Raw genomic sequence first — 24,548 nt, 5'->3', positions numbered from 1 at the left:
ATCAACCTGCACCAGGACTATAGCCTTCCATACCCCTCCCATCCATGTATTTATCCAAATTTCTCTTAAATGTTGAAATTGAATCCGCATTCACCACTTTCGCTTGCAGTTCCTTCCATACTCACACTTCCCTCTGAGTAAAAATGTTCCCCCTCATGTTCTCCTTAAATATTTCTCCTTTTCACCCTTAACGCATGACCTCTAGTTCTAGTCTCACCAAACCTGAGCGGAAAAAGCCTGCTTGTATAAGTGTTTACAAATGTGCAAATAGTCTGAAGTCTAGATTCAAGTGTTTCAAAGTGGAAAGTTTAATCCCTTTGTCTGTATAGTGTACATCTGCCACTAATCCCATCCTGAGGCTGTTAGGGGAGTTTGCAGCTATTCTCCGGTATCTTTCCCAAGTGACCATTCTTTACATATCAACTTCAATGGGTGCAGGCTGTTCATCACGAGGAGATTGCGGCTGAGACCAGCTCAATTTCTCCCGTTGTCAATACACTTGCTCTTGTACTGCATTTCCTGCATCGTTGGCCGTGTCTCTTGAAAGAAGAACGAGCAGGCAACTGGCGCACTGTCAAAGGTGTCATCTTATGAACAATACCCAGACTTTGCTTATTGTCTTGTTGTAATGTATTGTTGTAATTTATTGTAATGCCTGCACTGGTTTGTGCACTTTATGCAGTCCTGGGTGGGTCTGTAGTCTAGTGTAGTTTTTGTGTTGTTTTACGTAGTTCAGTGTAGTTTTTGTATTGTTTCATGTAGCACCATGGTCCTGAAAAACATTGTCTCGTTTTTACTGTGTACTGTACCAGCTGTTATGGTCGAAATCACAACAAAAAGTGACTTGACTTGACTTGAAACTAACATCTTGTTTGCAGCACAGTAGCATAGCAGTTAGCATGATGCTCCTACAGCGCCAGCGAAAACCGATTGAGGTTCAACTCCTGCCGCGATCTGCAAGGAGCTTGTATATTCTACTCTTTCTTCTTTATTAATCTTTTTATTGATTTAAAAGGAACATAAATACAAACAAGAGGAGAATTATCTCAAATATATATATCAATAACAATACAAACCGAGATTAAGATAGACATTATCAAAATCATATATATTGTTAAGCTAGTATAAAATATACAATAAAAAAAACAAAAACAGCAATTCTCCTCTTATCAGTTCATGAAGAGGAAAGAAAAAACATTGAATTTTAAATGAAGAAAAAAAACCCACTACACTATATAAAAAAAGAAACAAAAAAAAGGGGCTGGGCAGTCTACTCATAACTGTGTGGGCTTTCTCCAAGTGCTCCAGTTTCCTCCCACATTCCAAAGATATACACATAGAGTGAGTGAGTTCTAAGCATGCTATGTTGGTGCCGGAAGTATGGTGACACTTGCAGCATAATAATTCAATTTGACGCAAACGATGCATTACACTGTATGTTTTGATGTGCAATACAACAGATAAAGCTAATAATTAATCTTTTATTAGAATTGTAGACAATATCAGAGGCACAATCTTGAAAGAGTTTCCTCTATTATCCCTGCAAACAGTTATTTCTCAACCATCCCTCTGATTATCTGATCATTTTGTGGAATCTTGCTGGTCACAAATTGGCTAACACCTTGCAACAGCGGCTTTAGATTAGATCACACTAAGACCAAAATGTTCCACACTGAGGGATTTCTGATACAAGGGTTGACAGATGAAGTTGGGTTCATTACCTTTGGAGTATAGAGAAGAGTTTTAATAGAGATACACAAGACAATCCAAAACTTAGAACTGGGAGTGTAAATGAAAAACCTGTTGAATTTGTAGTTGATTTTTAGATAGTTAATTTATACGTATATTTGGAGAGCCAAGGGAATATGAGCAAAGGCAGATGTAAGTAGTTAGGTTAAAGGTCAGCCAATCAGTTTGGGCTTAGAGAGGGTAAAGAGAAAGAAATGGTTCACTTTAGCAGATGGTGCAAGGAACAAGAGACAGAGACACAAATGTAGAGTGATGGACAAATGGCATCCAGGGAGAAGGGGGAGGGGAAGCTATGACCTGGAACTCACACCTGTCAGAGACAAAGGAAATTGTGTAGGCACCTGTGGGGAGTGGGGAGGGAAAAGTGCCCAGCTATGAGGAAAGAGCAGGGACATTGACTGGATGACAGCAATCTGGCACAGACTTGATGGGCCAAATGTCCTACTTTCCTGCCATAATGACATCTGATTCCAGGCTAATGATGCCAGCGAAGCACAAATTCTTCTTTCATGCTTTTAAGTAACGGATTCTCAGTGCAGCTTATTTGTTCGATGAGTTATAGATATTTTAGAGGATTACAGCCAAATAATTGAATTAACAACAGGTCTGACTGTGAACTGATTGGAAGCAGTGAGGGAAGTGTTTGGCAGAAGCTCTGCTTTGCCCCTTGCACCCTGCCTTCACCCCAGCGGTCCCTCATGACCCTGCTGATAATTGCCTCCATTATGCGGTCCTTCATTAGAACCATTGTAGCGATTGTTTACTGTAACGTTGTTGTTGTGTTGCCATGGCAGCTGAGCTCGGCAGCACACTGTCATCATTTCCCCGACAACCCCCTAGCACCACACTCACGCCCCCTCCCCACGGCGGAACGCTGCCAGGAGTGGGGGCGGTGATTTGAGTAGGGATTGTGCATATGCACAGCTGTGATTGAAATGCTGATTGTCGGGGGAATTTGTTTTCCATTCTTCTGGTTTTGTTCTTCTGCTCAAGACGGGCAGCTGGGCTGAAGCATTTCGGTTATTTGATTTAAATAGGAAAGCATTAAACAGGGCTGGCTTGTTAATGACTCAAAACTCCATCTGACCAGAGGGGGAGGTGGGCGGAGTGTGTGAATGGGCCTCAGCTGAGCTGATGTAATTTTTTTTAACCCTCAAAGTGCTTGGCTGTTGGCTTTGGATTCTTGACAATCTTTGTCACCAGGACCCATATAACCAAAGAGCACAACAACGCCTTTCATTTGGGCTATCCCTTTAAACTATTCCTGTTCGTGTACCTGCCTAAATGTCTTTTCAATGCTATAAATGTACTCACCTCCACCACTTACTCCAGCAGTACGTTCCATATACTCACCATCCTTGCTACTCCACTCTGCGGGAGGTATAGGAAACTTCGGACCCACACCACCAGGCTCTGAACCAGCGTGGAGAACTTCACTCACCTCACCAGTGAACTGACTGCACACCCTATAGGCTCTCTTTCAAGGACTCTACAACTCACGTTCTCAGTATTATGTATTTACTTTGTCATTATTTGCATGATTTGTCTTCTGCACATTGGTTGTTTGTTAATCTTTGTTATGTATGGTTTTTCATAAATTCTAAATTCTTTATTTTCCTGTAAATGTTGGCAAGAAAATGAACCTCAAGGTAGCATATGGTGACATACACAGTACGTAATTTGATAATAAGTTTACTTTGAAATTTGAACTTTGATCCTCCACAATTTAAACCTTTGAAATCTTTCAGGACATTTGAAATCTTTATTAAAATATTACTCAACCTTCCCTGTATCAGTAGGCTATTTGTGAACTAAAAGTGGTGCAATTTGTCCAGATGCATCTTGATCCCTGAATGTGTCCATTTTAGGTTACCCTAAAGAGGAGAAAGAGTAAATTGGTAGAGGGGTGAGCATGGTATTTCAATCAGATACAGCAGAAGGTGGGAGAGGAAGAGAGAGCAGGAGTGGGAGCAGTGGCCATAGGAAAAGTGACAAGTATTGAGAAGTATTTCTTTCTTAAGGTGGAAGCACGTAACTGGAGGTACATTTTAAGTGAGGAGAGTAGGGTGAATTTAATCTGAACGCAGTAAGGGGAGAAATGAAAGCAAAATTTGCTGGAACATCTCAGCAAGTCACTTAGCAGCTGATGCCTGCGAGTCTGCTGCAGGCCCGGAGGCCTGCGTGTGTGTGTCGGAGTGCGTGCGTGGGTGGGAGGAAGGAATGGGGCTTATCTTGCTCCCGTCAGTTTTTTGCTGTTGATCTGTTGTTGTTGCCTGTGTTGTTCTGCTGAACATTGTGGGCATGCTGCTTTGGTGCCAGAATGTATGGCAATTCTTGTGGGCTGCCCCCAGCACACACTCGTGTTGTATTGGTAAGGCAAGCAACACATTTCACTGTATGTTTCAAATAAATGAATCTGAAAGATGGAAGGTGAAACAGTTAATGCTTTAGAAGCAGCAATCAATCTCTGTAGCTATTACACTTTTATTCTACGTTCAGTTATTGTATTACCTTGTTCTACCTCAATGTACTTGTAATGATTTGATCCTTAACAATATTATGCAAGATGTTTTTCACTGTATTTCCATACATGTGATAACAACAAACCTTTTTTCAATTCCAATTCCATTTCTAGTCTGCTGGAGGATTTCAGGAGGTTGAGCTGTATACAAAAGGAGTTGTTGATCTATTGATTCAAAACACTGCAATGAAACATCAACAATTCCTTTCCTCCCACAGACACTCTTTGATCCATTGTGTTCCTCCAGCAGAATGTTTTTTTTAGCAACAGATCCCAGCATCTAGAGTTCCTTATATATGTAGATCTTGCTTCATGTCTGGGACTCTTCATCAGAACTGAGCATGTCCAAAGGGGTAAAGTTACCAAACTTTTCTTCGCTTACTGAAGTACTTCTGTATCTGATGGTGTGACCTCTTTGTCAATCTAGAACTTGCCATAGGAGGCTCACGTTCTGAGAAAAGCCTCTTAATCCAGAAAACACACTAATCCAGATGTACAAACGTAACATGTACAAAGTGCTGGAGCAACTCAGCAGGTCAGGCAGCATCTATGGAGGGAATTGAACAGTCGATGTTTCAGGCCAAGACCCTTCATCAGTCTTTATGTGTTGTGCAAGCTTTCCAGCATCTGCAGAATCTCTTATGCCCTGATGCATAAATGCCCATTATCTGCCCCGCAATCTGCATAGATCCATAAAGAGGGAGCAAAGCAACATGTGAACTCATTTTTATATCCTTTGGCTCACTCCAATCCAGAGATTGTTTATGAAGAGGTACAACATGACAGTGAAAGGAAGGTTAGAACATAGAACAGTATAGCACAATACAGGCCCCTTGACCCACGATGTTGTGCCAGCCCTTTAGTCTACTATAAGATCAATTTAACCCTTCCCTCCCATGTTGTCCCCCATTTTCCTTTCATCCATATGTCAAACTAAGAGTCTCTTAAATACCCCTAAGGTATCTGCCTCTACCACCACCCCCGATAGCGTGTTCCACACCTATCACACTTTATGTATAAAAGCCTCCCTTTGACATCCCCCCCTATACTTTGCTCCAAACACCACAAAGTTATTAAGAAGTGTTGGAGATCAAAGGGAATTTGCAGTATGCATTCATAGGTATTTAAAAGGAGTGGGAGAGGTCAATGCAATGAGTTAAAAGGAAGATATGTTATTGGTTAAGACACAGAGTGGAACAGGAGGAAGGTACTGTTGAAATGATTACAACTGTAGTTAGACCACAGCTTGAGTAGACTGCACACAATCTTGGTCACCACAAGATGTGATTGCACTAGAAAGTGTCCAAAGAGGATTTATTAAGATGATGCCAGGACTGGAAAACTGTAGCTACTAGGAAGGACTGGATGAGCTAGGGTTGCTTTATTTGGAACAAGCAAGAATACATGGAAATTTAGCTGAGATGATAAAATCTATGAGGGGGCCACATAAAATAAAAATAAAAGATCTACTTTGCTTTGCAGATGGGTAAAAAAACGAGGGTAGCTGTTCAAAGCATTAGGAGAAAGATGAAAAGATTTTCTTTTACAAAGGATGGTGCTTCACATGGTGGTAGAGACAGAAACCTTCATCACATTATCGAAGTGCATCAGAGGCGGTACAGCTTGCAGACCAAGTGGTTCAGAATCAGAATCAGGTTTATTATCACTGCCTTATATGATGAGAAATTTATTGTTTTAAGGTAGCACTACAGTGCAAAGACATATTGTAGAACTACCGTAAATTACAAAATAAATAAATAGTGCAGAGAGCAGGAATGATGAGGTAGTACTCGTCGACTGTTCAGAAACCTGGTGGCAGAGAGAAGAAGCTGCTTCTGAATTGTGGAGTCTGGTTCTTCAAGCTCCAGTGCCTCCTCCCTGATGGTAGTACTGAGATGGTGAAGGACTTTAGTGATGGATGCCCCAGATAGCGAGGGTCCTTATGATAGATGCTGTTTTCTTGAAGGTCCTCAGTGGTTGGGAGGGTTATCCCCATGATGGAACTGACTGATACTACAAACCTCTGTGACCCTGTGAATTGGAGCCTCCATATCAGGCAGTGATGCAACCAGTCAGAAAGCTCTCCACCGTACATCTGTAGAAAATTGCAAGTGTCTTTGGTGGCATACAAAATCTCCTCAAACTCTCAATGAAGTAGAGCTGTGGGCATGCCTTCTTTGTGACTTTATCAATGTGCTGTTTTACTCCTGTATATCTCCTCATCGCCGTCTGAGATTTTACCAATAATAGTGATATCATCTGCAAATTTATAGACACTGTCTGAGCAGTGCTTAGCACACAATCGTGACTGTAGAGAGAGTAGACCAGTGGGTTAAGCACGCATCCTTGAGATCTGCCTGTGTTACTTGTCAGTGAGTAGAAGATGTTATCACCAATGCATGATGACTGTGCTCTCCCAATGAGGAAGTTGGGGATCCTGTTTCAGAGGGGGATACAGAGGCCCAGGTTTAGAAGCTTGGTAATTAATACTGAGGGATGATGGTATTGAACATCAAAGAGTAATGGATAAACAGCAGTCTCACTGATCTGTTGTCTATGTGCTCCAAAGCCGAGTGGAGAGCCAGTGAGATTGCATCTGCCGTAAACGTGTTATGGCAGTCAACGAATTGCAGCAGGCCAGATCCTTGCTCCGACAAGAGTTAATTCTGGAAGAACCTCTGGAAGCAGTTCACCACAAGTAGATATTAGTTCTGCCAGTTGATGGACAGTGTAGCAGCTGACCGAGCTGCCACTGGGCACAGGTGTGATTGCTGCCCTTTTGAAGGTGAATGTGAAGGCACTTTATCGACTGGCACTAACCTCATGCTCCCAATGTGTGTTCTCATGTGTGAATTTTCCATGATTCTGTAGAATCCATATGTCAATCCAAAAGGGCAGTTGAAGCAGATTCAGGAATAATTTTCATAACTACCTGAAAATGAGGAAAAATTACAGAGGTGTTTGGAAAGTTAAACGGAATAGGACTAACTGAACTGTTCTTTCAAAGAACTGAGCCAAAGGGCAAAATGATTTTCTGTGTTAGATGCTAGGGCATAACTAATCTGAAAATAAGAGCTTTTTTTCTCTCTCTCTCCTCATCTCAGGATATCCAGGAGTGTGAAAGTGCAATTGTGAATGACATCATGGACAAGAAAAACAGAAATACTCCAGACCAAATGAAAAAAGCACAGAAGACCATTCAGGTAACATGTTGGATCAAAAGAGTTTGAACATTTATGTCTGGAGTATATTAGCAGCACCTTTTATTGATTTATTGGTCAATTTTAGTATGGGTGGACATTCCAAGACATTGCAGATGCTAACTTGGCAAATTGACTGTTTTGTCTTGTGTACGAATGTAATGTAATATGTATATTCAAGGTTAGCCATTTCACAGTATTTGTATTTCTGTTCTGGCTCTGTGGGTGACGTTCATCTCTTTAGTGTTCAAGTTGTTAATTCAAGGCTTACGTCAAAAATTAAATCCCCTTACCAAGGTTGATGTTCTAATGTAGCCCCCATCGAGAGTGCCACGTCAAGGGTGTCATCTTTTGTAAGAGACATCTTCCCCCATGGATAGATGCAAAAGATTCTAAAATTCTTTATAATCTCTTGGCTGGAATTTATAATTCAAATGATGTCAATGAAATAAGATTATTTGGTTAGTTAGCTTCTTGATAGGAAGTTGCAATGTCCAGATTGACTTCTGAACATGGCATTCAAACCTCTTTCAAAGGCTGCAAAACTCTTGCGGAAGTACTGAGCAGATGACAGGGGTTGTAAAAGTGCATTCTCTCTCCCCATTTGAGAGGAAACAAACTGGTCATATATTAGAGGCACTTTCTGAAATTATCCACATTCAACTTTTAGCAAGTGATTCAATTGCCCTTTATGGAGTTAGTTGATGACTTTATTTCGAAACTTGCTGATGACCTTCTGAGGCAGATTTCAGAAGCCTAGGCTTCAACATTGCTCCATGACCAGAGCCTGAAACTACTTCAATGCACATTTTTTATGCGAAACACTCTGTGCATGTATTAATGAGAGAGCTGGTGTTAATGGTTTTACTCAGTAAATTGGAGATGGTGATGGGTATTAGGGTCCGATTGTTCATTTAGAAAGTGCCAGTTCACTCACAGTATAACAGAGAGGATTAATGTGAAGAAGGCTGGAAGGTGAGGTAATAGTAAACTCCAAATAACAGATTCATAGGTTCATTCAGCCCAGCTCATCCATGCTGACCGAGATGATTATCTAAGCTAATCACATTTGACTGTGTTTGGCCCACCACCTTTCCCAGTACAACTAGAATGTGTTGTGTTTGTTATTCCATTATCCTTTCTGGGGTTGCAGTATTATGTGCTGAGGGATGCACTGAATCTTGGTGGAGCCACTGCAATGGTACAGTGGGGCAGGACCACAGTGTAGGGTTCTTCCACTACTGGACAGGGAAGGACCAGGTTGGGTGAGGGAGTCTCTCAATTACTTTATACTTTATTGTCGCCAAACAATTGATACTAGAACATACAATCATCACAGTGATATTTGATTCTGCGCTTCCGGCTCCCTGAAGTACAAATCAATAGTAAATATTAAAAATTTAAATTATAAATCTAAATAGAAAATAGAAAATGGAAAGTAAGGTAGTGCAAAAAAACCGAGAGGCAGGTCCGGATATTTGGAGATAACAGCCCAGATCCGGGTCAGGATCCGTTCAGTAGTCTTATCACAGTTGGAAAGAAGCTGTTCCCAAATCTGGCCGTACGAGTCTTCAAGCTCCTGAGCCTTCTCCCAGAGGGAAGAGGGACGAAAAGTGTGTTGGGTGGGTGGGTTGTGTCCTTGATTATCCTGGCAGCACTGCTCCAACAGCGTGCGGTGTAAAGTGAGTCCATGTAGTAGTGTACCACTCCAGGGGCAACATGAGGGGCAACAGTCCTATTGGTTTTAAAGAATGTAATAGAACAGTACTGAAATGTAAGAATGTGAATGTAAGAATGAAAAAGCATTGCATGGTTTATTTGTGTAAATATTTTTATTATGAATAAAGCTTATTTTGATAAAAATATTAAAAATTCTTTCTGCATCAAAGTTTGGAACTGAAAATCCACTCATTTTAATGGACTTTGCAAAATGGAAGGCTTCCAGTATGGATGTTTCAGTAATGTTTCCCAGCAGAGATCTGGGCTAATTTAATACAATGAATAAATCCCTGTGTGATCTGTATTCTGTCACCATTCCTAGTTGAGTGACAATGCTTGGCCAGATTATTCTTGGTGTCTGTCATTTGGCTATTTGATCTGGTTGCAAGCAGAAGGAGAAAAACTAGTCCAAATTGTGAGTGTTAGTCTGCACCTTTGACAATGTTCCCAGTACTCCTGGAATGTGCTGCATGTGTAAATTTATTCTTTCTGCATCAAAGATTGGAATTTAAAATCCAGTCATTTTAATGGAATCTGCATCAAAGAGTGTAACAACAGAAAGCTTCCAGTATGAATTTTTCACCAAGGTTTCCCTCATTATAACAGTCACAAAATGATGGTAAAATTTAAAATGATAAGAAAGTGCTGCATGGTTGCCTGAGGTAATGAGAGGCACTATATAAATGCAACTTTATTCAGAGCCAATGATATATTTCTGAAGTATATTCACTGTTAAATTTTCAGAAGACAACTGTCAATATGCACATAACAGACTGCAAAAACAATCACTTAATAATGGTTGAATAAATTATTTTTCGTCAAGTTGGCAGAAAGATAAATGTTGGCACAGACACCAGTGACAACTTCCCTCCAGCTTGTTCTTTTTCATCCCAGTTTCTGCTGGCACTACAATTCCTGATTCAGACCCCTGTTGAATATCCAGGAAGAAATGAAGAGAAATTTCCTTGCTATGGGAAGACAGAAGGCATCCAGACTGGTCCCTGTCACAAGTTCCATTTTCCAACCATTTTTTGCATCCAAACTGTTAATATGCCCTCCCCTCCCACACCGGTTTGATACTCTCTCATTAATAGAAACATTTCAACATTTACCCTGTCAAGACCTTTCAGATCTTAGTCATAGTAGTCATAGTCATACTTTATTGATCCCGGGGGAAATTGGTTTTCGTTACAGTTGCACCATAAATAATAAATAGTAATAGAACCATAAATAGTTAAATAGTAATATGTAAATTATGCCAGTAAATTATGAAATAAATCCAGGACCAGCCTATCGGCTCAGGGTGTCTGACCCTCCAAGGGAGGAGTTGTAAAGTTTGATGGCCACAGGCAGGAATGACTTCCTATGACGCTGCATCTCGGAGGAATGAGTCTCTGGCTGAATGTACCCCTGTGTTCACCCAGTACATTATGCAGTGGATGGGAGACATTGACCAAGATGGCATGCAACTTGGACAGCATCCTCTTTTCAGACACCACCGTCAGACAGTCCAGTTCCATCCTCACAACATCACTGGCCTTACGAATGAGTTTGTTGATTCTGTTGGTGTCTGCTACCCTCAGCCTGCTGCCCCAGCACACAACAGCAAACATGATAGCACTGGCCACCACAGACGCGTAGAACATCCTCAGCATCGTCCGGCAGATGTTAAAGGACCTCAGTCTCCTCAGGAAATAGAGATGGCTCTGACCCTTCTTGTAGACGGCCTCAGTGTTCTTTGACCAGTCCAGTTAATTGTCAATTCGTATCCCCAGGTATTTGTAATCCTCCACCATGTCCACACTGACCCCCTGGATGGAAACAGGGGTCACCGGTACCTTAGCTCTCCTCAGGTCTACCACCAGCTCCTTAGTCTTTTTCACATTAAGCTGCAGATAATTCTGCTCACACCATGTGACAAAGTTTCCTACCGTACCCCTGTACTCAGCCTCATCTCCCTTGCTGATGCATCCAACTATGGCAGAGTCATCCGAAAACTTCTGAAGATGACAAGACTCTGTGCAGTAGTTGAAGTCCGAGGTGTAAATGGTGAAGAGAAAGGGAGACAAGACAGTCCCCTGTGGAGCCCCAGTGCTGCTGATCACTCTGTCGGACACACAGTGTTGCAAGCACACATACTGTGGTCTGCCAGTCAGGTAATCAAGAATCCATGACACCAGGAAAGCATCCACCTGCATCGCTGTCAGCTTCTACCCCAGCAGAGCAGGGCGGATGGTATTGAACGCACTGGAGAAGTCAAAAAACATGACCTTATGTGTTTGAATAAGATCACTCCTTATTCTTCAAAACTCCAAGGAATATAAATACAAACTGTCTCATTTCTCTTGACAGGACAGCCCTGGCATCCCAAGAATTAGCCTTGTGAATCTCCCTTGGACTGTCTCCAATGCTACTGTATCCTATTTTAGGCACTTGAACTAAAACTCTGCACCATATTCCCAGTACGGCTTCACCACACCTGCACAACTGTAACAAAGCCTCCCCATTCTGGACTTCAGCCCCTTCACAGTAAAGGTCAAGATGCAGTTTGCCTCCTTGACCATTTCTTGGACCTGCCTGCTAACTTTTTGTGATTCATGCACTAGAACACATCGACCCCTCTGACCTTTAGTCTGTTGTAGTCCATCTCCACACAGATAATAATCCAGCTTTTGCTTCCCCATGTCAAAGTACATAGCATTACACGTTGAACTCTGTTTGTCACATGGTACGCTCTACCTCCAAACCCAACAACTCCAACTAGAGCCGTCCATAGAAAGTCACCCTCCTCTATACCTCCTTCTGAGACCCTCATTCACATCTTTGTACTTATAGACTTGTCTATCCAACACATTCTGGTTGGCCTCCTTCCTTCTGCCCTCCTTGGACTTGTGATCATCCAACATTCCATTGCCCTTGCCCGCTCCAAGTCCCAGACACCCATTTGTGCATTTGTCCTATTTACTGAAACCACAATGAACATTTCAAATTGGAGTTTCAAACCACTCCATGCCTCTTTCCCTTCTCTACCTCCTTATTCTCCAGCTGAGATATCTGCACCCCTATTATTAAGGCTTCTTGATCACATCCAGATCTAATAGCTGCACCATTGGCAGTCATGCCTTCAACCAAAGAAATTAGGGTAATAAGTAGTAACATCTTGGACCATATGCTTATTATGAGGAAGGCAGAATCTGTGGTCTTGAAGGTACTCTTTATTTTAGTTTCCAGTATCTGCAGTTGTCTTTTTAAATCTTAATTTACTGTAACATTCTGACTGATTACATCTTCCAGTCACTCACGTGCTCATGCAGTCTTGAAACACATTAAAGTGGGCAAATCTCCAGGTCTTGTGCAAGTGCACATTCGGGCTTATGGGAGGCCAAAGAAGAAAGGGACACCTTTGTAGATATATTTGCTTCATTGTTAGATTAGTGGAGTCCCAGAAGATGGCTAACACGTCTACGGGGAACACAATTCCTCTGGCTCTTCACTCAGCTTTGGAGCACCTGGACAACATCAAAAATGTGTCAGACTGCTGTTTATTGATTCTCTTCTCAGTGCTCAATACCATCATTCCTCAGTACTAATCAACAAGCTTCGATACCTGATGCTCTGTACCTCCCTCTGCATCTTTCAGAACCTTGAATTCCTCACTGGGAGACCACAGTTAGTGTGGATTTGTAATAGGATCTCCTCGGTGCTGAAAATCAACCCAGGAATACCTCAGGGATGTGTGCTTAGCCATCTGCTCTACTCTCTCTACACTCATGACGAGGCACAGCCTGAAGTCCATCTGTAAGTTTGCCGATGACACATACCACTGTTGTTGGCAGAATTACAGATGGTGATGAGGAGCTGTATAGGACAAAGTCGATTGGCTGGTTGAGTGGTGTCTCAACAACCTTGCACTCAATGTCAGCAAGACCAAGGGATTGACTGAAGACTTCAGGAAAGGACAGTCGTGAGAACACACACCAGTCCTCATTGAGGGATCAGCTGCAGAAAGGGTGAGCAACTTCTATCCTGGGTCCAACACATTGATGCAACCACTAAGAACCCAGTGACTATACTTCATTAGGAAGTTTGCTGATGATAGGAGATTAGGGGGTCTTGTTAATTGTGAAAACAGTGAAGTGTTTTTGACTTTCAACCCATGGTAGGACCAAAAAGTAAATGACAGGGCACTGACGAGTGTTGTGGATGAGAGAGATCTGGAAGTACATGCACAGTTTGTTGGAGTAACTGCACAAGTAGACAGGGTAGTGAAGAAAGTGTTTAGCGTGCTGGTCTTCATCAGCCAAAGCTTCGAGTTCAGGGGAGAAGACATTATGTTTGTTGTTCAGTTGTTAAGTCAAGTCTGACTCTTTGTGACCTTATGGTCCATCGGGTTTTCATGGCGAGATATGGAAGTAGATTGCCAGGCCTTTCTTCCGCACAGATACTGCTGCTGCCCAGGTTGGGACCCGGCTGGGTTTGAACTCAGGACCGTCTGCCTTGAAGTCCAGTGCTGATGCCACTACACCCCCAGCAGTGTTATGTTTCAGTTATACTGGTGTGGCTGCATTTGGAGTATAGTGTACTGTTTGGTTACCCTGTTATAAGCAAGACATTGCCAACTGGAATTGGAATTGGTTTATTATTGTCACATGAATCATAATACAGTGTGTAGCGGCTACAGAGAAAGTGCAGTGCAGGAAGGCAATAAGGTGCAAGATCATAACGAACTGGAGGGAGTGCAGCAGAAACTTATGAAGATGCTACCCAGACTAGAGAACCTAAGTTATAGGAAGAGGATGGCCATGCTGGACCTTTGATCTTTGGAGCGAAGGAGGATGAGGGATGACCTCCTAGAAGTTTATAAAATCATGAAGGGTGTGGATAATAACCCTTTTACTCAGGATTCAAGAGTCCAAAATTTGAAAGCACAGATAAAAGATATAGGGGGGGGGAGTGTTTTAAAAGAGGTATGAGAGTAAACTTCTTTACACAGAGGATAGTGAAGTGTCTGGAATGAGCTGCCAAAGGAAGTGTTCAAGGTGGGTACAACTGCAACATTTAGGAGGCATTTGGATAGGTACATAGAAAGGAGGGGCTTGGATGATTTTGGGCCGAATCGATTGTATTTCTATTGTATCATTGATTCTATTGTATTTCTTTGTTCTACTGTGAATGCCTGCAAGAAAATGAATCTCAGGGTAGTAAATAGTGACATATATGTACTTTGATAATAAATTAACTTTGAACTTTGAATGCAAGCAACTGGGACTAGCAGGAAGGATGCTGTAGTCAGCATAGAGCAGTTGGGCTGAAGGGTCTCTTTCTGTGCTATATGACATGATTCTAACTAGGACCTTAAACCCCGAAACTACCTCCCAAAATGTCCTTGCCTTGTGCTCTAGCCTTAACATGACCACCTTTGGTCATCTTATTTAATGTCACCTTGCATGTCCCTTGCAGATCTGAAACTTTCTTCTCTATTAATGAAGCTCTGTAAATGAAAGGTGTCTGCATGGAGCTTCAGCCTAGATTACATGTTCAAACTTCTGGAACTGGTTTTGAACCCTTGACTTTCTGAATAAGAAGCAAGAATGTTACCCACTGTACCACAGACAGAATTGAGTGTGACTTCTGTCCACTTTGATTTTAAAAAGTGCCAAGATCACATTGATGCCTGAGTGAATGCAGTTCTCAAAACATTCCATACATTGCATTGCTGATACTGTGAGATCTTTCATCTGACTATAGGAAGAGCTATATACTGCAGAGTCTATCTCTTAATTGCTTTTGTGAATTTGCTGCCCAAATCATCTCAAATGTAATTGGATAACATTAATCTTCTTAAAACACCTCTGCTTTGCCTGCTATATTTGGAAATGGTGTGTCCCACAACTCCTCATTATGGGATAGGATCTTGTCTCTGATCGCCATCTTTACCATGTTGGCAACAGATCCTGACTGGAGGAATTCTTACCTTTTGTGTTGAAAAGCAAATAGCAGTGCTACCTCTGCTTTTTCAGCCAAAACAGTGTTTAGAACACTCTGTACAATTGTCACACCTTAAGAATGAAAGTTCACAGTTTATGTGAAGCCTTTCACAACCTGAGGATATCCCAAAGCAATTTACAGCTCTTTATAGCCATTGTTGTAGTCGAAGAACAATAAACATGTGGATCATTTTAAAGGAAAAAGGCTATTTTAATACTTGAATATACACCCTCTCCATATGTGCACACATCTTCACTTCTCAGGCAGCCTCTCTGAATCAAGGGTAACTTGCTTCCACTCTGCTTTGTGGGTTCCTAGGTGGGAGCCACAACTTACAAAGGGCTTCTGGGTGCTCACAATGCGCAAAGTTGATCCGACCTGCACCACAACCCGAATCCTACCTCAGCAACGGAACATGACCACTACCATGGTCTTGTCTCTGGCTTTTTTTGCACTGATGTCTCATTTTTGCACAGACTTCTTTTCTCTCTCTTCAAAGCCTTGTATAATTTAGATATGATTTACAGTATTTATAATTTATACTCAGTATCTACAGTATATGCCTGTCATGCTCCAAACACAAGTTTCTTACCATACTTCTGCACATGACAATAACCCGACTTGAGATTCTCAGTATCACCCTGAAAGTTCCTTCTCTACATTGACAAGTTATGGACTAAAAATTCCCAGGAGTCAGTGAGGATGTAATTTTTTTCACGAGGTTTTGCGAACATACTTGAATCTTTTTCTCTCTCCTCCTGGAAATGTCTTGGTGATCTGTTAGAGGGGTTGGGGTGTTTGGGGCTTGCGAGTTTTTGGTTCTTTTTCTTTTTGTGCAGAGTGGTGAGGAACTGATGTCTTTCTTTCAACTACTCATATGGCTTTCTGTATTCTGTGGCTACCTGGAGAAGACACATTTCGGAGTTGTATTCTGCATACATACTTCAATAATAAAATAAACCTGTGAACCTTATGAACCTTTTTTCCCCTGACAGAGCTTGGAATCAGTGCTTGTTTTCGGATCCTGGTGTCAGGCACACTCTACAGACCTTAATGAGAGGAATGAGAGCCTAATACTGGGCATGTTGGTTCAGGAGAGGACACTGATGGTTATGCAGTTATTCTCCTGGTGTGTTTGTAAAATGTTTTAGAGGTGGCAATTTTCCAAAGTACATACACAAACACACGCACATGCACACGTGTTTGGTTGTTTAGAGAGGGGGTTGATTATCAAGGTACTAAACAAAACGAAAGCACTAGAGATTCCACAGATGCTGGAAATCTTGAGCCACAGGCACAAAATGCTGGAGGAGCTCAGCAACTCAGATACCATTTATGGAGGGTGTAGTGGGATCCAATCACTCGAGTTGTGGATAATGATCTGCTAAGGGGTTGTCTATTGGTGGGTCCTCAGATGGCTGTAGAGGCTGTCTGCCCTTAATGGAGAAAGTCTGTGTGTGACTTTGTCTAATGCATAGGCAGCCATCACACAGTACTTAACAGATTGAGGTCAAGGTCCAGTGCCATCATCTTCTGCCATCTCCTTGACCTTACCACCATGGGTGACCCTAGCAGGAGCTAAGCAACAGATGACTAAACTCCAGACAACATCACTCTCAGGATATCAGTAAATCACAAGCCTCTCCACCACGACAAGATGACAATCCTTGGAAAAGAGAAGGGAGTAAGCAGTCAATGTTCCAGGTCAAGACTCTTCATCAGGAAGAGCAGAAGTGATGTGTTCTTTTGTTCATTTCTGTTACAACCAGTGATTCCCAGACACATTAGACTGGGGATTCTCTGGTGCGACGCAATGCAATTCCTGTGATTGATGAGATGCAATGAGCACTCGCGGAAAGGTGGTTTAGAAGGTGACCTCACAGAATCCAGGCTCTCTGAACCGGGGGGTGATGGTACGGTGCTTGCTGATTAATTGAAACAAGGCTGTAGCGACATTTCTCAATAAACATGTCTCATGAGTGAGCAGTTGGAATTCAAAGGATTTGGAGCTGCCATGGCAACGTAAGTATTCAGATGTCATCCGGTTGCTTGTTTACCAGGAACGGCCCTTGTTGTAGAAAATGAAGGCTTTTTGCTACAGGTGGCAGTTGTTGCTCGGCGGCTTGTTTTCTTGCCCCAAAGAGGTGCAGACCCAGGCTGGTAGTTCTGCTGTACTGAGAAGGTACTCTATTGTTCGTGTGTATTGCTCTTTATACATTGATGCTTCAACCCTGCAATGTTAAAGTTAAATTACATTTATTTTCAAACTGTGAATGTTACAATATGCGATCTTGAGATTCATATCTTGCAGACATTTACAGGAAAATAAAGAATACAGTGGAATTTATACAGAAACGAAGACTGACAATCAAAGTGCAAAAGAAGACAAATTATGCAAATAGAAAATAAGTAATACTGGGAACTGTAGAGCCCTTGAAAGTGAGTCTGTAGGTTGTAGAATGAGTTCAGAATGTGGTGGGTGTAGTTATCCACGCTGGTTCAGGAGCCTGATGGTTGAGGGGTAATAACTGTTCCTGAACCTGGTGGAGTGGGACCTCAGGCTCCTGTACCTTCTGCCCGATGGTAGTAGCGAGAAGGGGGCATGGCCTGGATGGTCCTTGAAGATGAACACTGCTTCCTTGTAGCAGCACTCCTTGTAAAAGTAATTGTGTTCAATTGTGGGGAGAGCTTTACCTGTGATGGACTGGGCCATATCCAGCATTTTCTGTAGACTTTTCCGTTCAAGGGCATTGGTGTTTTCATACCAGGCCATGATGCAACCAGTCAATATACTTTCCACTGTGCATCTTTAGAAGGTTGTCAAAGTTTTAAGTGACAAACTTCAAAGTAAGTAGAGACACTGCCACGCCTTCTTTGTGATAGCATTTATATGCTCGTCCCAGGTCGGATCCTCTTCTGTGATAACGACAAGGAATTTAAAGTTATTGACCCTCTCCACCTCTTGGACAATCTGAAGGAATGCAGGATAATTTATATACAGCTGAAGTCATAATCATATTTTATTTATCTTTTACGGTGGAATCCTGCATCAGAATATTGTCTGTAAAGTACATGGAATGTCCTTAGGTTGTGAAAGGCACTATACAAATGAGTTAATTTCTTTCTCTTTTAAGATTGTTGGCATTAAATGATGGTGGCGTAATCCAAAATCAATCAAGCTCTGGTTTGGACTTGCTTGTACTGGAGGTTTAGTTGGTAGTCACATGCCAGTGTTGAATGGAAGTAGTGGCAGCTCTTAATCACCACTGCGAACGGACCAGCTATGTATAAGGAATGGAGAGTCTTAGAAAGATAGCAATTTAGGCAAAGAAGAGGTGGCAGAGACAGGAACGTCCATGAATACATGTAAACTAAAAGAATCCTCAAATGGGTGGAGAAGAGGAGCAGGAACCAATCAGTCAGCAGAGACAGGGTAATAGGTGAGTTGGATTGGGACAATGTGAGCAGAGCTGAAATGCCTGGGTGTGAGGTGGGATGGTTAATAAAGGCACGAATAAGTGTTTATGTAGAAGCGGTGGTGAGGAGATGGGAGAGAAACCAGTGGATATTTCAAAGGTAGAAGCAGAGATTTGTTATGAAATAGTGAATGCGCATATACACTGATGATGTCCTGTGGATCACAATGTTACACTGGCCTCCCCACTCAAAATGTGGGATCTCCATAAAGGGGTGATGTGGCACAGGGGGAAGGAAATCTGTCAGATTCTTAGTAGTAATTGAAACTTAGCCTGAATCTCACCCAGAAACAGGTCCAGCTCTTGCATAGTCCATAAGACTATAAGACAGAATCAGAATCAGATTTAATGTCATCAGCACATGTGGTGAAATTTATTGACTTTATGGCAGCAGTACAATGCAATACATAATAAGTAAATAGAGAGAAAAAAACTGAGTTACATTAAGTATATATATATGTGTGTGTGTGTCTCTCTCTCTTAAATAGTTAAGTTAAAATAAGCAGTGTAAAAAACTGAAATAAAATGTAGTGAGGTAGTGTTCATGGGTTCAATGTCCATTCAGAAACTGAATAGCAGAAGGAAAGAAACTGTTTCTGAATCTCTGAGTGTGTGCCTTCAGGGTTCTGTACCTCCTTCCTGAAGGTAACAGTGAGACAACACAGTAACAGGAACAGAATTAAGCCATTTGGCCCATCGAGTCTGGTCTGCCATTTCATCATGGCTAATTTATTTTCCATCTCAACCCCATTCTCTTGCCGCCTCTTCATAAATTTTGACACCCTTATTAATTAAGTACCTATCAACCCTTCTTTAAATATATCCAGTGACTTGTCTTCCACAGCTGTCTGTAGCAATGAATTCCACAGGTTCACCAACATTTACTTTGAAACAATTTGGCAAGCCATTCCACTTAGCACTGAGTAGAATGCTTCAAATTGAAACTGGAGTTGTGATATAGGTTTGCTGTGTGTACTTGGGAGAGGGAGCAAGTGAGGGTGTTTCCTGAAGGCTGGACAACACAGTGCAGCTTGTGCAGAGAAAATGAATTCAGCTGGTATGTAGGGCTATTGAGGAGAATGAGGGGAGGATATTGTACCATGACATGTCGTGTTGTTCATGCTTTGATAATTCTGGGTTACATCTGAGATCCAGAAAAATGTTGTAATGTTTGCTGTCCCACTGTGCAAATTTTAAGCCAACTGAGCCAAGACAAACATCCTATCCATATGCGAGCTCACTACTTTAAACATTTTGTGTCCATTGTTTATTAAAATGTCTGTGTTACTGAGTAGGGGAAAAAAACATATTCTGTGTGGTTTAGCAGAATGAGAGTTGAAATTGTTGAAATGCATCAGATTCTTGTGGGATGCTGAGAGGCTGTTTCCCCAGCAGGAGACCTTGAGGCAGAGAGCATTGTCTTAAGGTAAAGGATCTGCCATTCAGGACTCAGCTGAGGTGAAATGTCTTCACTCTGAGCGTTGTGTGTCTTTGGAATTTTCCGAATCAGAATACTGAGGGTGTTCAGTTGTTGAATATGTTCAAGACAAAAATTGAAAGAATTTTTTCAAAGTCAGTCAAGTTTATTGTCATGTGCTCAAGTACATGTATTCACACGTGCATTGAAAACCTTGCAGCAGCATCGCGGCACAGAGCATCAGATAGGTTGCATTCAGAAAAAAACATAAATTTAACATAAGTCATATACAATTTGTACAAAAGGAAACAGAACAAAAAAGTCCATTTCAGTGCAAAGTGATCAAGGTGATCATAGTGTTGCTATACTGTAGTGATAAGAGCTGTGCTAGTTTGTTCAAGGACCGAATGGTTGAAGGGAAATAGCTATTCCTGAACCTGGTAGTGTGGGACCTCAGCTTCTGTACCTCCTGCCTGAGAGGTTGGCATTGCCCAGATAGCGGGGATATCTGCTAACTGATGTTGTCTTCTTGAAGCAGCACCTCATGTAGACATACCAATGCTGGGAGGAATGTGTCTGTACTGCATTACTGCTCTCTGCTGCTTCTCACTGTAGAGCTGAGTGGAGTTGTGATGATCCATTGATGATGTGACGCGTAGGAGGGGGATGGTATGAGGGTGGGTGGCTTATTGCAGCTGCTGTTATCCTGAACTATTTGGTAAACACGTGCTGACCTTTTCCTTTCTCTTCCAGAATACGCCTCTGGACCTGATTGACACAGGGAAGGGGCTGAGAGTGCAGACGGACAAGCCACACCTGGTCAGCCTCGGGAGTGGTCGGCTCAGTATCGCCATCACATTGCTTCCGCTTGAAGAAGGTGAGAGATTGCCGGGGACGGGTTAACAATGCCTTTCGGACATAGGCTAAATAGTCATTAACATTAACCCAGTTTTTCTCCACGCAGATGCTACCTGATTTTTGGCATTTCCAATGTTCCTCTTGTTGCTCTGATTCCCAGCAGCTGTTGAGTTCTGCATCTCGCAGGCCTGTCAAGTCATCCCTTTTGTTCTTCCTCCTCTGTTCCATTCAGCTCCTCCCATCGGTGTCTCCTCCAGATGGATTTAAGCAGTTCTCAAGATTTAGCCATCCGCACTCAGCTACTATCACCAGCATTTCCATCTTGATCTTCATCTGTTACGTACCCCGTAACTGGGTTGCCAAACCAGCAGAAATGGACCACTTAGTTGGAGTCTGGATTACTGGAACTAAGAAAGTTTTATTAAAGAAATAAGCAACACGGTACTCTAATAGTAAGGATATAAATGCAACAGTTCAGCAATGAATAAACACACATGTACACGGAACTATGACAATAGGATCAATCAAGCTCTATCGCAGTCTAGGGGTAAAATGATCAGTCACAAGTGACACAGAGTTCAGTTTAGTTCAGTTCGCAGTAATCACTGTCATGCCATTGGGGAGAGAGAGCGAGAGAACAAATGAATATGCAAATCGGATTCCAAACAGACCTTCGATATTCCTCGCAGTTAGCTTTCGGGCGAGCCCTTTGTAATGTCTTCTGAGGTCACCAACTGTGACCCCTCTGTTCCAGATACGATCATTTTTCTGCGGTGAACCCGGCACCCAGGCAAGGGCGGACACACACACCGGGTTCCCGCCCGACCGTATCTTTCCACCCTTTGCGTCTATGGCTGGTCCCGCGACAGACCACCAAAACTCCCACCAACTTGTGGGGGCACACCGCTTCCAGGGTCTTGTTACCTCGTGGTGTCGTGTGTCTGTTGCCTTAGCGAACCTGTCCCTTTTTATCCCCCTGCTGGGGTATTGCCTGTCCATCAAACTTCAAACAGTTCAGGGTTCAAAGCAATCGGTCTCTGACAATACTTGGAACTGTGTCTCCTTTTCGTTAATCCCTCTCGTCTCTCATTAACATTTCTGAATGTTCCCCCATTGTCCTCTTATCAGCATCAATCTTCTGATAATTTGGTCTGTCGTCACACATCCTATCATTGACATTCCCTTCATTCTGTCCACCCCCTTCCAGCCTTGCAAATTTACCTATATTTAATTGTTAATGTTACGTACCCTGAAACTGGGTTGCCAAACCAGCAGAAATGGAACACTCGTTGGAGTCTGGATTACTAGGAACTAATGAAGTTTTATTAAAGAACTAAGTAATACAGTACTCTAATCATAAGGATATAAATGTCACAGGTTAGCAATGATAATACACACATATACACAGAACTAGGGTAATAGGAATCAACCAAGCTCTATCGCAGTCTAGGGGTAAAATGATCAGTCTTAAGGTGAAGCAGAGTTCAGTTCAGTCTAGTGTAGTTCGAAGCAATCACTGTTGTTGTACCATTGGAGAGAGAGGGATGCAATTTGGATCAGGCAGACCTTTGACGTCTTCGCAGTTGGTTTCGGGCCGACCCCTTTATGCCTTCTAATCCCGCTGTGGTCACCGACTGTGACCCCTCCGTTCCAGATACGATCGTTCTTCTGCAGTGAACCCAGCACCCGGGCAAGGGCGGACACACACCTCAGGTTCCCACCAATCGTACCTTTACACCCTGTGAGCCTCTGGTCGGTTCCCACGAACCGGACCTCCAAACTCCCACCACTTGTGGGGGCATACCGCTCTTTCCAGGGTCTCGTTGTCTCATGGTGTCGTGGTGTGTCGCGTGCCGTAGCGAATCTGCTCTTTTTATCCCCCTGCTGGGGTATCACTTGTCCATCAAACTTCAAACAGTTCAGGTTCAAAGTAACCGGTCTGTCAATATTCTGAATTGTGTTTCTTTTCCGTTAATCCCTCCCTCCTCTCTTATTAGCATTTTGAATGTTTCTCCATGGTCTCTCTTATCTCTCTCATTAGCATCAATCGTCCGATAGCTTTGTTTGGCATCACACATGGATTTAAGCAGTTCTCAAGACTTAGCCATCCACACTCAGCTACTATCACCAGCATTTCCATCATCTTGATCTTTATCCTATCATTGACGTTCCCTTCATTCTGTCCACCCGCTTCCAGCCTTGCAAATTTACCTATGATTAATTGTTAAGGATTCCTGGTTCTGAGGAAATGTCATTGATCTGAAATGTTTCTCTCTCTCTCTCTCTCCCCCTCCCCTCTTTCTCCCCCCCGCCCCCCCTCTCTCTCTCTCTCTCTCTCTCTCTCTCTCTCTCTCTCTCTCTCTCTCTCTCTCTCTCTCTCTCTCTCTCTCTCTCCCCCCCTCTCTCTCTCTCTCCCTCTCTCTCTCTCTCCCTCTCTCTCTCTCTCTCTCCCTCTCTCTCTCTCTCTCCCTCTCTCTCCCTCTCTCCCCCTGCCCCCCCTCTCTCCCTCCTCTCTCCTCTTTCTCATCAATGTTTCAGTTCAGGACCCTGTCAGAACTGGAAAAGAGAAAAAAAGCAATTTAATTTTCAGTAGAGAGAGGAATGGATAGAACAAAGGAAATATCTCAGATAGGGCAACACCAAATAGACTAAAGGATACAGCAGCACTCACATTAAACTGGCTTATCTGTGTAGTATGTTGTAATTGGCAAGGCATTACTAATACACAAAATAAGGAAAACTGAGCCAAAATGATCTGAGACAGAAATGGCCATTCCTGATAAAGACAGAAAGAAAGGAAGTTGAAGACTTCAGCATTGACTCTGGAAGATAAGACTTTGTTCCTCAGGCTTGTGTTGGGCCTTCGTATAACAGGTCTAGACACCCACAGATAAGGTGGAAATGGAGTGGTGAACTAAAATGGTGGGAACTGTGTAGAGGAGACCACATTGTGAACCCCAGATGCAATAAACCAGATTGGAAGAAGTTCAAGTTGGCCACCGCTTCAGCATAGAGTCATCCAACAATAGGCTCTTTGATTCAGTAAGTCAATGTTGACCGCATGCCCACACAGCTAGTCCCAATTTCTTGTGTTTACTTCATATCCCCCGTAAGCCTTGCCCCCCATGTAGCTACCTAAATTTTTCTTAAACTATGCGATTATAGCTCCCTCAGCTTTCTCCTCTGGCAGTTTGTTCCATATACTGACCACCTCTGTGTGAAAAAGTGGCCGCGCATGTCCTTTTTAACTCCTTCCCAGCAAAAACTGTTTTGTGCCTGGATGGTAGGAAGACCTACGGTGAAAGGATAGATGTTGTATCTCTTTCAGTTGCATTGTAAAGTGCTTTAAGGTGAGGAGTGATTGGTAAGGACAGAAGAGCAGAGAAAGGGGCCGCAAAGGGAATGATTTCTTTGACGTGCTGAAAGGGTAATGGAGGGAAATAGAAGTTGTATAATGGAATCTTGTAGGGGCCTTCCAGCACCAATATCTAATTCACCAACTTTAAGCAACTGCTTTTCTTTGCGTCTCTATCAGAAATGGCCATTTCTGCCAATTATAATTTCCCCCCATTTTCCTTATTCTACTCATATTGTCTGGTCAAATGGGCATGTCTCACAAC

At 42.5% G+C, this 24,548-nt stretch overlaps 1 protein-coding gene across 11 annotated transcripts in view; it reads left to right on the top strand.

Annotated features, from left to right (window-relative positions):
• The window catches only part of phldb1b (pleckstrin homology-like domain, family B, member 1b), a 406,573-nt gene that overhangs the window by 151,023 nt on the left and 231,002 nt on the right, over nucleotides 1-24,548 (top strand). For all 11 annotated transcript variants that reach the window (XM_072283994.1, XM_072283992.1, XM_072283991.1 and 8 more), the window contains 2 exons: nucleotides 7,375-7,473; nucleotides 20,824-20,947. In XM_072283994.1, coding sequence (XP_072140095.1) covers nucleotides 7,375-7,473; nucleotides 20,824-20,947 — 223 coding nt within the window. The remainder of the gene's footprint in view (nucleotides 1-7,374; nucleotides 7,474-20,823; nucleotides 20,948-24,548) is intronic.

Source organism: Mobula birostris, chromosome 20 (assembly GCF_030028105.1).
Source record: "Mobula birostris isolate sMobBir1 chromosome 20, sMobBir1.hap1, whole genome shotgun sequence".
NCBI classification, from domain to species: domain Eukaryota; kingdom Metazoa; phylum Chordata; class Chondrichthyes; order Myliobatiformes; family Myliobatidae; genus Mobula; species Mobula birostris.
Note: the sequence above shows the minus strand (reverse complement) of the source record. Positions and strands in the feature narration are given on the sequence as shown.